General features: G+C 33.9%; 1 protein-coding gene across 2 annotated transcripts in view; it reads right to left on the reverse strand.

Moving 5' to 3' along the window:
* Nucleotides 1–631: 631 nt before the first annotated feature.
* The window catches only part of MAP3K7 (mitogen-activated protein kinase kinase kinase 7), a 72,639-nt gene continuing 59,178 nt past the window's right edge, over nucleotides 632–14,092 (reverse strand). For both annotated transcript variants that reach the window (XM_008583505.1, XM_008583504.1), the window contains 4 exons: nucleotides 10,247–10,352; nucleotides 4,568–4,629; nucleotides 3,761–3,876; nucleotides 632–2,005 (listed from right to left, as the gene is read on the reverse strand). In XM_008583505.1, the coding sequence (XP_008581727.1) occupies nucleotides 1,825–2,005; nucleotides 3,761–3,876; nucleotides 4,568–4,629; nucleotides 10,247–10,352 (465 nt within the window). In that variant the 3' untranslated portion in view covers nucleotides 632–1,824. The remainder of the gene's footprint in view (nucleotides 2,006–3,760; nucleotides 3,877–4,567; nucleotides 4,630–10,246; nucleotides 10,353–14,092) is intronic.

Here is a 14,092-nt window from a genome sequence, read left to right on the forward strand (position 1 = left end):
ATTAGAAAAGCCTTAACACTGACTAGGTCCCTTTTTGTGGAGTGACAGATGTACATACAAGCAGCAATGCTATGGATGACTTATGCTTTTCTTTAGTCTACAGTTATTTTCTGTGCCAATTTTATTTTACTATTAATATGTTAGGCCCTATATTAATTTCAGTTGGATAATCAAATTATTTGGGAATGATAATCCTTTTATTTAAATAAAATGATGGAAGACATTTAGTTACCTGAAGCTTTCTAGTAAGAGATTCTGAAGAAGCTAAAAATGACACAGTTTAGGACAAACTGTCCTTACCTTTACTGCTTGTATACACAAGGAATTCATTATAAAACTCAGTGGGAGCAGAAAAAAATAATGGAAGAAAAAGTTACCTGCTTTAGCATTTTTAAGAATACTTTTGATAACTTCTTAGATCATCTTGCTTATCTGAAATAGAGCAAAAACTACAATACAATCATGATAGAATTCTAATAATCAGAGTAATTATGCTTTCCCTTTTTATTTTCTCTTCAATAAAACATTAATGCTATAAAAGAGACTGACGACATCCTTATTTAAAAGACACCACTAGTATCAAAATGTGACTTATTTTAATATTAACTGAAAAAATAGAGCTTGTATAGTCTATTATTTCAATTATGTTTTATTATTACTTTTATTCTGAAGGCTGTAGCAAAGCTATTGTTAACAATATAAATATTCTCTTTGTAAGTGTTGAAATTCTCTTAAAAGTGTTGAAAGGCAGCGGGCATTCTAGAGTGGGCTTGCAAGGAAAATCAATTATCCCAATATCTAGGATAAGAAGGATACTTGATGAATTTATATTTACTTCTTTAACTTCCTTTCTAACTTTTCCTGATCTACCCAGTTTATTCCTTGTTTGGTATTGTAAAAAGAAATCTAAGACCAAGCCTTTTAGCTGGAGTAATTATTTCCATTTTCCATTATTTCTCTTCAGTTTTTTCAAATATATGGTAAAACAATCCAATAATCATTGCAGGAAGGAATGATCATTTAAGACGGATCATATTCTTTTGCCTTTTAACTTCATTTAAGAGATACTAATATTAGAGTCATAAAAGCTTTACAGTTTCAACACACATACACATAATCGCAGGATTAAAAATCTTCATGACTTAAAAAAAAAAAGAGTTCCATTTTATTCAATGTATCAATCATATTTAGTCTAATGAAATCCGGTAAAATTGCTTTCATTAAACACAGCAGCCATCACTTACCTTTAAATATTTTATGGATGGAACTAAGTTCAGTACTGATCCCAGGATGCTGGCATCAAAGCCCATAAACTATTCCTAAAGGTTCTGTATTTCTGTAATACACCACCACTAGTCTAGATTTATAATACCCTGTCTTTAACTTGGTATATACCATATTTTGGGAAAAAAAATTACTAGTTTTTTGAGATGAGATACAAGAACAAAATCATTCTTGAGGTTCCACCTCTAATACAGAAAAAACGACAATGTTTGCATATAGCAGCTAGTTTGATACCCCAGGTTCTGTTAGGCTAGCCTTCACACAATGAGCATGCATATACAGTCACAGTTCACTGCATTTGTTTTGAAGTTGAGAACTGCTGCTTATTCAAGTCACAGATGCCACCATGTTATGCAACGAGACGGTGGAATTGCATTTCCACCACGAGAAAAGGAAAAAACAAATGCAGCAAATATAGGCAGTTGGCAAAATCAGAACACGCCAAAAAGCTAACACTCATGAATTGTCATTATAAGGGTTTTTCTTTCTTTTTAAAAAAGTCTTCCTTTGCATATTTTAAAATTTAACAGTCCTAGAGAATCATGAAGTGCCTTGTCGTTTTTGCTGCTGACTTCTGATGACCTCTAGTTGTTTTTTGCATTGCTGGTAGTAGGTGGAAAGGCTTTTGTTTTCATCTAAAAGCTTTTTATGTTCCTGTACCAGACGAGATGTATTTTGCTGGTCCTTTTCATCCTGGTCCAGTTCTGCAACTAGTTCTTGCCTGAAAACAAATACCGCATAATAAAATATTACACATGATGGAATAATTCATACTTCAATAGCTGATGATGGAAGCTCAATTAATAAGAACTTTTATTCTGGTTCTATCATTCTGCATCTTAGGTACACTACCCAAATATAATTACGGGCCAAATGGAAACTATCACTCATTCTTTTGGTGTAACCATACATATATCACAATTCTTTTAATAAGTAACTATACTTAGACAATTAGTGAAGCAGATAAAGAGGTAAAATAAAAGTTTCAAAAAATTTCATTTGGTATCCCCTTTTTGTGTAGGAAGGAAGAAGACTGGGAAAGACTGTCTGGCTATCTTGAAGTCTCTATCATTCACATTTTACTTTTATATTCATTTAATCATATTCATAATCTGAAGTCACAATCCTATTTAACTACAGTGCAGAGTGGCAGCTAATAGAACATTTGCAAACTAATTAAAATAGATGCTATCCAACTTAAAGCTCTTTTCCATTTTAAAAAAGTGAGAACATTACAAGTACCACTTTTAAACCACTTAAATTTGCAAACATTTTTAGGAATGACCCTCAGAGTCTTTTAGAGACTTCTTTAAGTCCTAAGGGACTTTATATAAGGGATGTTAAGTACTAGCTTCTAAACTGAGGTTAATAAACAATTAATAAAAAGTCCTCAAACAAAATAAGTCCTAATAACATTTCTCATTTACAGTATTTAAAACTGGTTAAAACTGTCAGAGTTTTCACATACCCCCCATCCACCTTTTGTTCTTTCCAGCACAGAACTCTTCTTCTTTCAAATGATTAAAAGTATGACAAAAGTATGTGTTAAATATGTGAGGTTTTTTTCAACATAAAGCAGCTCCATAATTACTTCTACAAACTGCAATATTTAATTTCCTGCTTCGGCTTACCGTTAAGATACCAAGTATAGTTCATTTTTAAATCACTGAATTGGTAAACTGTGATAAAACTTATTTTTTTAATCTTTTTTTGAAGCACAAGCAGAAAACTTTTCACAAATTACTTCGGAAAACAAGAATTTTTATTTATTTAGATTAAAATTAATAGAGAGTGCTATTACCATACATATAGCTGCCATGATTTTTTCTCCTACAACATTTCATTTTAATTACCAACCATAAATCAGCTTCATAAGGATAAAATTTCGTGAGGGTCATGCTTAAGAACACTAAATTTTTTTTTTTTTAAAGAATTGTGAATATAGTAGTGTGATAACTGGACCGGATTTCTTAAAAAAAAGAAAAAAGGCAGTTTCTATAACTCAGAAAAAACACTCAGGTATAAAATAAAGCCTCTACTGAGTAATCCTACTCTCCTAAACATACACCTGGAAAGAATATATCTACAAAAATGTTTCTAAGATAAAGCACAACTGAACGTTAGTAACTTAAATTATTTTACCTATGTCCAAGGAAACAATAAATCTTTATAAACAATGAATCTAAACAGGTTTTAACTTTAAAACTCTGAAAATATAAAACACATGGGTGTACAGCACTGGTTTATTTTCCTTAGTACTAATATAATATCACATATAGTCAAAAGGGTTAAGTTTTGCATGAACAGTAGTCAAAGGGTGCTTAAAACTTAAACATGAACATAAAATTTCCAAGTTGGAAAAATGCTTAATGACTAATTCTGAAAATTATACAGTTTTCATATCTTCAAGGAATATTGCACCTAAACATGTTTTAAACTCAAAATACAAATGTGTTATTCATAAAATATAACTTACTTCCTTTGTAATAACAATGCAATTTCTGTTTGAACTTTCATATATTCTTGGGCCATTTTACAATGCTGTTCAAACACTGCCATAGATTCTTTGGAGTTTGGGCATGGTGCAAGAGGCTGAAAATAAGTCAGAGATGTTAAAACATAATTAAATCAAATCTCAATATCTAGTTGAGAGGTAGGACAGAGACTGTGATATATTTTTATAGCTCTAAAGCAAATAATCTTCTAAAAATAAGTGTTAAACTATGCCCTAGAAAATCTCAGCGTCCTTTTGTCAGAGTTAACTCAAAACGGAATTTATACTTGCTATCTTAACACTTTCACTGATACAGAGAATCATGACTACAGTACTCGTAGTTTATGGCATGACATTTTAGGTTGCTAAACTGTATTATATCAAAAGATGTTTATAGCACTCATACTCAAGAGGAGGCACTGAAGTGTATTATTTACATTTTTTGTCAGTATGAACATGAGAATGTATCACAAAATGTATTAAATAGGGGTGGGCTTAGATGAGTTTTATATTTTAATGCACTAAAATTAAAGAGTGAAAATGCTATGCTTAACAGTCTTGAACAAATACATGGGAATATTTTAAGATAACTGTTAAGAACATATAATTCTGCCAATTTTAAATTTGCTTATCTTAACTGAAAGAATCATTTATTTTTATTTTAAAAAGTTTAAGGCCAACTAAAAGCATAAATAAATATACAATGATGAATAGGAACATAACTGCCAGATTCAAAGATAAAGCTCTAAAAAGAAAACAGTAACTTCCAGTGAGGAAGTACTCCTTTACCTGTAGTTGGTGATCCAGTGTAAGATAAGCCATTGGGATGGAGTTATCTGATCCATTGGTATCTGGAATTCAAGCACGTAATTTATATATTTTCTGTCTTAAATAATTATAAACAAAAAGCAAAAAAGCGTGCATGAAATATTTTTTCCCCTAATGTAAATAACATGTAAAATAAAAGTTATCGTTATTGGTAATAAAGAGTCTATTTTTGAATTCTAAAGGTAAAAGGAGAACATCCAATTACCAGATAATGAGAATGCAATCATATTCTCATACCTACAATTTAAGTTGGCTATAAACTGAACAGAACACAAGGGTACTTCAAAAATTCATGAAAAAGTAGAATTGAAAGATAATCTGAATCTCTCCATGGACTTTTTGAAGTACCCTCAGATATTAAGGCTTGTAAACCTTTGTTTAATTAAAAATAAAAACAGTGATGTGTTCATATGCGACCTTATATTTTGAATTCAGTCTTAACCGATCCTACCTAATCAAACTCCACATCTGTTTCTTTTCTTTACCATGCTAAGTTTACTGTAAAGCTGTGTTAACTGCGTCAACATCAGTCTTAACAGGGAAAGGGAGAAAGCAAGAGACACATTCTTCTCTAGCAGATCATTTTCAGTTTATAAGGATTCTAATGTGAATCCTCTAGCCTACCCCTCCCAATGAGAATCACTACAGAAAATGAGAGATGTTACTGATGAGAGTATATTAAACATATGAACAGTATGGAAACAAACAAGAGGTTAAATTGGTTAATTCAAACAATCAGTCAATTTTATCAAACCATTTGAACAGATAACTTTTGTCTATATTTCAAAAGAGGTAAAACTGCCGTACAACTTGATTGAGATGCATAAGATGGTCTCTCCCCAACATTAACATTTATGTAGAATAGTTCCAAAAGTAAACAAAATAACTGTGAAGTAATATAGACTCTTCTATTGTGGAAGTTGCTGCTTTCTCACTATTAGAGAAAAAGGAGCAAGCTGTTCAGCCATTATCTGACAAGTAACTCCTTGAAAGAGTGGTGTGGATATAGGGAAGGTCAGGATGACAGCAGAGGCATTATATTCAATCCAACAAAAAACTAAGGCAGTTTGATGGTTCAGTAAACTTCTAATTTATTGTTGATTGATATGCTAGGTTTTTTTTTTAAAAGCCATTAAAATGTGCTTGCAAGTAACTCCAAAACCTAATAAATAAGTTAAATCAGACTAAATGAGATAATATTTGGAAGGAACAATGAGCAATGCTGACATATATTAAGCACTCAACACATGGCAGTGTGGCTGTTATCATTATTATTATAGTTCTGCCTCGCTTAACAACAGGAATGTGTTCTGAAATTTGCCTTGTCAGGTGATTTCGCTATTGTGTGAACACGATAGAGTGTACCTACATGAACAATTGTACAGCCTACTACACAACTAGGCTACAAACCTGTACAGCATGTTGCTGTACTGAATAGTGCAGGCAACTGTAACACAATGGTAAGTATTTGTGTATCTAAACACATCTACACATAAAAGAGGTACAGTAAAAATATGGTATTATAATCTTACGGGACCACTGTCGTATATGCGGTCTAAGGTTGAGCAAGACATCGTTATGTGGTGCATGCTGTATTATTATTCTTGATACTAAATGGAGAATTAGGAAGAAAGGGCAATTTTAAATAGTCAAGTTTGTATTTCAGACTGAAAAAGTAATGTTTATTAAACACTGGAGTGCAATAGAGAAAGAAAAACAGTAGTGCCTAGTAGAGCTTTAAGGTACTTACCCTAAAATCATTTGCTAACATAAATGTTTTTCTGAAGTGGCTAAACAAGAAGTATGCTTAATTTGTTATTTCTCTAAGCAACACTTTCTCTACCCCCAACAGCAGTTTCAAACTATGCTCCCCATGCAAACACTGCTTTCCACAAAACTAAAACTGATTGAGAACGATTTTCCCCTGACTCAGGAAAAATTAAATGTCTTGAAAAAGTTTTTTCAATTTATTTATTTATTTATTTATTTATTTTCCCCCTTTTTGTCTTTTTTTACTGACCGGTAATGGGATCGCAACCCTCGGTGTTGTGCCTGCACCGCGCTCAGCCAGTGAGCGGGAACCGGTCTCTACATGGGATCCGAACCCTCAGCGGGAGCGCCGCCGCCATGCTTCCAAGCGGCGCACTCTCCAGTGCGCCACCGGGCCGGCCCAGTTTTTTCAATTTAACATTTCTACTCCTATTACTCTTTCTTAAATCACTGACCCCTTATACATCTCATTATATCAGCACCTTGTATCTGATATATACTTTAGAATTAAATATAATACATCAATATTTCATAGTATTCTGGGGGTTAGAAAAAAAAGTCCAGGGATTATGTTATTCAAATAATTAAAGCCGGGCCGGGCCTGTGGCGCACTCGGGAGAGTGCAGTGCTGGGAGCGCAGTGACGCTCCCGCCGTGGGTTCGGATCCTACATAGGAATGGCCGGTGCGCGGTGTGGGCGACACCACACCAAGGGTTGCGATCCCCTTACCAGTCATGAAAAAGACAAAAAAAAAATAATAATTAAAGCCCTTCCATGGTGAGGAACTTAAATTGAATTTCATCTTTTCTCTAAAACCGAGAAGTAGGATTTCATTTTCTCACTTTTATCTAAATTGAAATTGAGCTTCTAGTCTCTAATAGCAATAATTGGTCACAAGATAGTAAGGAGATACCATGACAGTTTGGTTTTTTAATGCTTCACTTGCTAATCAAATCTAATGTCCTTCTCCTGAATGTCACAACTCAGTGGTTTGATTTAATTGGGCAAAATTTCTTTTCTTGCCCCCCAAACACAATACTTGTTACCATCTCATATTCTTCAAGTATGCATTCCCTTCATGTGGAATGTTGCCTTCTCCTTTCTGCCTTATGACTAAAGAACAAGTCTTACCACTTTATGAAAGTCACAGATTATGCCAGGTCTTATTTAATTAATTTCTCTCTTAACTATTAAAACACTCAGCTTGTACGCCCATTTAGTACTTATTATATAGCATGATGAGTTTACATTTAATGTGTTAGTATTATGACTCTACTCAGATTGCAAGAAATGGGCCACATCTTATACATCTATCTTTGCAAAGTACTAAGTACAGGAGAAATTTTTTTTTTTCCTTTTTGTCTTTTTTCATGTCCGGCAACAGATCGCAACCCTAAGTGTCGCGCCTGTACCGGACCGGACCGGCAACGGGATCACAACCCTCGGTGTTGCGCCTGCACCTCGCTCAGCCAGTGAGCGGGAACTGGTCTGTATGTGGGATCCGAACCCTCGGCGGGAGCACCGCCACGCTCCCAAGCGGCACACTGTAGCAGTGCGCCACTGGGCCGGCCCCAGGAGAAATTTTTTAGTGAGTTTCCCCCTTTGTGGCTCCTTCTACTGGGTCTAGGTATCTCTCTCACTAGATCACCTGGGTATGTATGCCTCTTTCTTGTACCCATTATATTATAAATAGAAACTGGAGAGTACTCATTACCTGTCATGATTATTAAATTGTTATGCTCTTTGGTATTCTCTGAAAATACACAGAAACCTCTACTTTTCTAAATTAAAAAAAAAATCATTGGGTTGTTTTAATTTATGTTTATACTCTTAATTTTTTCCTGGGTCAATGGGCCTTCAAAGAAAAAGTCTTTACTTCTCTGTTTCCTATAGTTTATTCTATTATCTTGATTACCATACTTTTCTTAGAAACACTACAAAGCTTAATTATACACTTTGGTAAACCAGAGTCTCAATTTTTAAAATGTATTCAAAATTATTTAAAGATTATAACTATATATTTGCAATATATTTCAAGGCAAAGACAAAATTCAGTTCACATTGCAACCTGGGCCCAGGTGAGATTTCTAGCTATTGGTATTTTATGGCTTTTTTAGGTAAGAGAAAAGAAATGAGACAGGGTTGGAAGGACAGGAGCACACATGAAGTGGAAATATATAGCATTTAAGTGAGAGACACTTAAAAGAATTTTCATTTTACCCCCATGAATTCACAATCCGCCTCATGTTGACTAGTATGTCTAGATTAGTCTAGGCTGAAGTTGGGAGGCTCTGCCAGGTTGAGTACCAGACCTGAGAAAATGTTGTAATGCCAGGGAGAGTACTCCCTTGCCCAAGGGTTCAGGAACCAAAACGAGCTGGTATCACCTGAACATTAATGATGAAATCTGGCAAGAGCATTTCCTGTCTACCACTGGGGAGGAACATGTCTATGATGAATTCCGCACATGTGCTGAGCAGTGGTGAATGTCCTAAACAATCCTAGGTTGGGCTGTGCTAGGGGTGAAACTTAGGAGTTTTTTTCACTACTAAATTTAAACTTACTAAAACTAGAGAGTACAACACTGGCTAAACATAGGTCTATCTTACATGACACAAAGAAAAAAACCACCCAGTTAACTTTTTAAATTAAATTATCAAATGGACTAAATCACATCAAATATCTATAAATACTTGAGTAGTATTTTAGTTTGTAAAGATAGAAATCTGACTTCAATTTAACTGCCACTATTAAAAACACAGTTGATCTTATATAAAATCCCAAATGGTTTAATTTTCTAAGATCTAAGATCATCTTTCCCTCTCTGACTTAATAAATGAAAATTTTCATCTATGTAAACTACTAGGTATTTATCAAAGTGTTCTCTTAATGTTAGGGAAAAGTTAATTCTACTACAGCACATCATTTCCTGTTTGCCCATAATAAAACTATTCCAGACAGGCAGATTTTAATACTAATATTGTGACCAGTTAGTTATTCACGTTGGGGAATTTTAATAACTCTTAACAGGCTTTTAAAGGCCTAATCAATATAATACTTATATAACTGAAATGAAGTCTCCCTATAGTTAAAAATGATTCAAAAGGTCAATGCTTAGAATTTTTTTCTCCCTAGGTACATGATATCTTATGCCCTTAAAACAAAAGATTGAGATGAAGATGAGGATGATGATTACTTTTACCATTCTGTTGATTTGATTTAGAAGATACTGACTTTAGTCATAATAGGAAAACCAGAGCCTAAAGTATCAAGAATACAATATGCTTCCTAACTGTAAAAAAAACCAAAACTATCTTCATAATACATGTTTAGTATCTTGGGGAAAAAAAAACACAGACGGCAAGACAGTCTCTGTCTTAGTAATTCAAAGAGACATTTTTTTTTTGTCCTTTTTTTTGAGACTGGCTGCACCGCGCTCAGCCAGTGAGCGCACTGGCCATCCCTATATAGGATCTGAACCTGTGGCGGGAGCACTGCTGTGCTCCCAGCGCCGCACTCTCCTGAGTGCTCCACGGGCTTGGCCCTCAAAGAGACATTTTTTTTTTGTCCTTTTTTTTGAGACTGGCTGCACCGCGCTCAGCCAGTGAGCGCACTGGCCATCCCTATATAGGATCTGAACCTGTGGCGGGAGCACTGCTGTGCTCCCAGCGCCGCACTCTCCTGAGTGCTCCACGGGCTTGGCCCTCAAAGAGACATTTTAAAATTTATTGCTAAATAGTTGATTTTATTACTATGAAAATCTAAACTACTATATAATGCCTGCCTTTGTGAAGATTGACGACACCACTAAATGAACACAAACATGATGAATTCAACTTCATAATTATAACGAGAAAACAGACTGATCACCTGTGGAATCATCAGGGGTCCATGGATGACTTCGAGTTGGCTTTTCTGAGGTTGGTCCTGAGGTAGTGATCATTCTGACACTGGGACTGGATGACCTACTGCTCACCTGTAGGAAGAAGTGTCAGAAGAAACAAAATGTGATTTTTGATTAAAAAAATAATGACAAGAGAACATTTCCATTAAAAGGCAAAAGACAGACTTCCATTTCTATTAGTAGAGATCCTGAAAAAACTCTTACAAAATAAATCCTGTAAGAATACTATATATATATGTAAAAATTTGTATGTACTCACACATGATACCTCTTAAAAACTGATGAGCTTACAAGAAAGTAAGAGAAATACTCTGAGACCAGAAACAAAGCAAGATCAGGAAACTAGCAAGTGAGTAAGCTGATAGCCCTGGGGATTTCAACTGAAGACTAATGGCCAAGAGCTTTTGTTTTGACTACCTGCCTGCTGTACTCAAAGAAACAGATGATAAAGCCTTGGGCCTTTGTAGGATGGGAGTAAGACTGGAGAAACCTCTGCTTAAAGCTAAAACTCAGAAAAGGCTTCATTCTCAAGGAAAGAGTCAGCTAGGAAAAAAAAATCCACCCTACAAAAGCAGGCAACAAATAAATTATCTGTCTTGCTAGTGGCTCTAGGTGGAGGGGAGAAAATGGATCCACTATGAATCCACAGAAAATTTCCAGAACTGATGGAAGATACAACAAATCCCACACATAAAAAATAAGAGAAAACCCACAAAGTGAGTTCAACATGGGACATATGTAGTCAAATTCTAGAAAACAGGCAAATAGAAGATAGAAAAAGCAGCCAGAGAAAAAAGACAAGATTATCCATAAAAGAATACGAGTTAGATTCTCAATGGCAACAAAGGAAGCTAGAAGAAAGTGGAATAATGCTGAAAGAAAACAACTGCTAATTTAGAATTGTTTAGCCAACAAAAATGTGAAGAAAGGGGTCAAAATAACATTTTGAGATGAACAAAACTGAGTTCACCATCCACAGACTCTACCACAGAAATTTATCAAGCATGTACTTTTCCTTGACAAAAGGGCCAAAATGCAATCAGGTAAACAAGGGATTAAGTCTACACACTGAAAATATTAAGCAATGAAAACAGTGACTAACCTATAGAGTTATCAAACAAACGAACAAGAGGTACTTAAATTCTGAATAACAACAGCATAAGCAAGAGCACTGATTTTAAAATCCTTGTACTGCTCAGAATGAGGGTAAAGATATTAACAATGTTGGGCCTGAATGTTAAAATTTCAAAGGTATTTACTAAAAGTAGTAATATATAACTTCCCAACCAAAAAGAAAAATAATAAAATGAGAAAAATATTTATTCAATTCAAAAGAAGGTAAGAAAGGGGAAAAATGAGAAATAAAAGAAAGCATAAGAGAGAGCACAGCTACCAGTAACTGTAATAAATATAAATGAGTTAAACTCTCCAGTTAAGATATTAAAAAAATCAGACTGGATTAAATGCCATTTATAAAAGACATATCTAAATCACAGAGATGGAGAAAACAAAGCTAAAGAATAAAAAAAGAAAACTAGGTAGAAACTACCTGAAATAAAGTTAAGTAACTATAATAATATATTTTAGGACCAAAAAAAAAGACTACACAAAGAGATAAGATGATAAGTAGTTCAATTAAGAATATAACAATTCAAAATGTATAAGCATATACATGTATATACAAAATAAAGAAAAACCCTGAAGGGGAAAGGGACACATCTACCATCATAGTGAGATATTTTAATATTCCTCAGTAAATGACATATAAAAGCAGACCAAAAATCAAAATAAAACACATATCCAGTAAAACCTAAATGGCATGAAAAACAACTTGATCTAAACATATCCATGACCCTATTCCTAGCAAATGGAGAACAAGCTTGTTTTCAAGCACTCATGGAACACTTATGAAAACTGATTATATACTAAGCCATTAAGCAAAACTCGAAAAAGTTAAAATTTAGTATCATATAAACCATAATTAATTGTCTTTTTGTACTGATTTCAAAATTAACCTTAAAAATCCTATATGTCTGCAAGTTTAAAAACACTTCTAAAAGTCAAAGAAGAAAAAATAGAAACTAGAAACTACTAAAACAAATTCAACAGGAATCATGCTAAAATCTGTGGGATGCAGCTAAAGGGGCACTTAGAGGAAAATATTTAATTCTAAATATTTATATGGAAAAACCAGAAGCACTGACAATTTATAAGCTAGGAATCTAACTTACACATTTAGAAAAAGAATCAAGCTATAAGCCTCCCAAAAAGAAAAATAGTAAAAGATAATATTTAGAAACTGAGGGAATACTGTAAAAACTTTGTGCCTAATAAACTAAAAAAAAAAAAAAGGATAAATTCCAAAGAATATATAAATCATCAAAATCTCTATACACTATAGAAAATACCACGCCCAGAGGTTTTTACAGGTAAATTCTATGAAACAGTCGAGAAAAAGGCTTCTCCAGAAATTATTCTACAAAAGAGAAAAAGAAGAAACAGTTCCTGACCCATTCTGTGAAGGCAGTAAAACCTGATCAATACATAAGGACAGTATGAGAAGGAAAAATTACTAGCCAACTTCATTTATAAAGTAGATGCAAAAGTCAAAAATTCTAAGAATTTATATTAGTAAATGAAATCTGGCAGTGTAAAAGCAACAAAAATCATTTAAAAAGTAGAGTTTATACAACAAATGTAGGGGTCTCGCTCTTGACACTAGGAATTCTATACATGCAATTCATCACATTAACAAATTAAATGAGAAAACCTCAACAGATGCATGAGGTGGGAGAATGACAGGGAGGCCACAGGCAAGGAACACAGGGACCCTCACTGGCATTGGTAATGTTCCATTTCTTAAGTTGGGTCATCGGTTCATGAGTGTTCATTTTATTGTCAGGTTCATAACATACAAATTACACCTTTTCTTGTCTATGTACTAATATTTCATATATTAAAAACACTTAAAGGATGTGGAAACTACGATGGATTTTCTAAGTATTTTTTTTTAAAAGCACCTTTATTCTTTTGGCATTCAGTGTTACTGAATACCAAATAGGAGACTCACAAAAGAACGTGAAGTTATACAAACTAAAACATAAAAAAAAAATATATATATATAAATTTATGAAGAATCTTATGTCTGGTTTCAATATGTAAACAAAACAAAAATCACTCAATTCAAGACTGCATCAAATTAAATGAGAAACAATATGAAAGTACCCTTGCACAGAACTCAGCAGACCTGAGGTTTTTTTTTTTTTTTTTTTTTTGGGTCACTCAATTCAAGACTGCATCAAATTAAATGAGAAACAATATGAAAGTACCCTTGCACAGAACTCAGCAGACCTGAGGTTTTTTTTTTTTTTTTTTTTGGCGGTTGGCCTGTACAGAGAACCAAACCCTTGACCTTGGTGTTACAAGGTGGTGCTCTAACCAGCCAGCTAAGTTGTGAGTTCTATTTTGCTGTAATGTCTGCTTTAGGTCACTTCAACAGTCTTGCGTTCTTTATGTGGAGAGGGGAAGGGGCTGGGTTAAGAATGTGATGACTTTTGCTTAAACATTCTAAGATTTTAAGCCTTGAAAACCCATGATGATTAAGGATTCTAAACAATGAAAGGTGCTCTTATAACAATTTCAGAGATAAAATCATAAGATAGTTTTGAAGAAAAACTGATGAAATACTACTTTCATCTTGGGCACCTATTAAAACTGCTTCAGAAATTACGAAAAGCTTTTCTATACCATAACCAATTTTTAACTCTGTATCAAATTAGTCCGTCCAAAACCTTAGTTTCATTCATGCCACT

This window comes from Galeopterus variegatus, unplaced genomic scaffold (assembly GCF_000696425.1).
Source record: "Galeopterus variegatus unplaced genomic scaffold, G_variegatus-3.0.2 Scaffold2945, whole genome shotgun sequence".
Classification (NCBI taxonomy): Eukaryota; Metazoa; Chordata; class Mammalia; order Dermoptera; family Cynocephalidae; genus Galeopterus; species Galeopterus variegatus.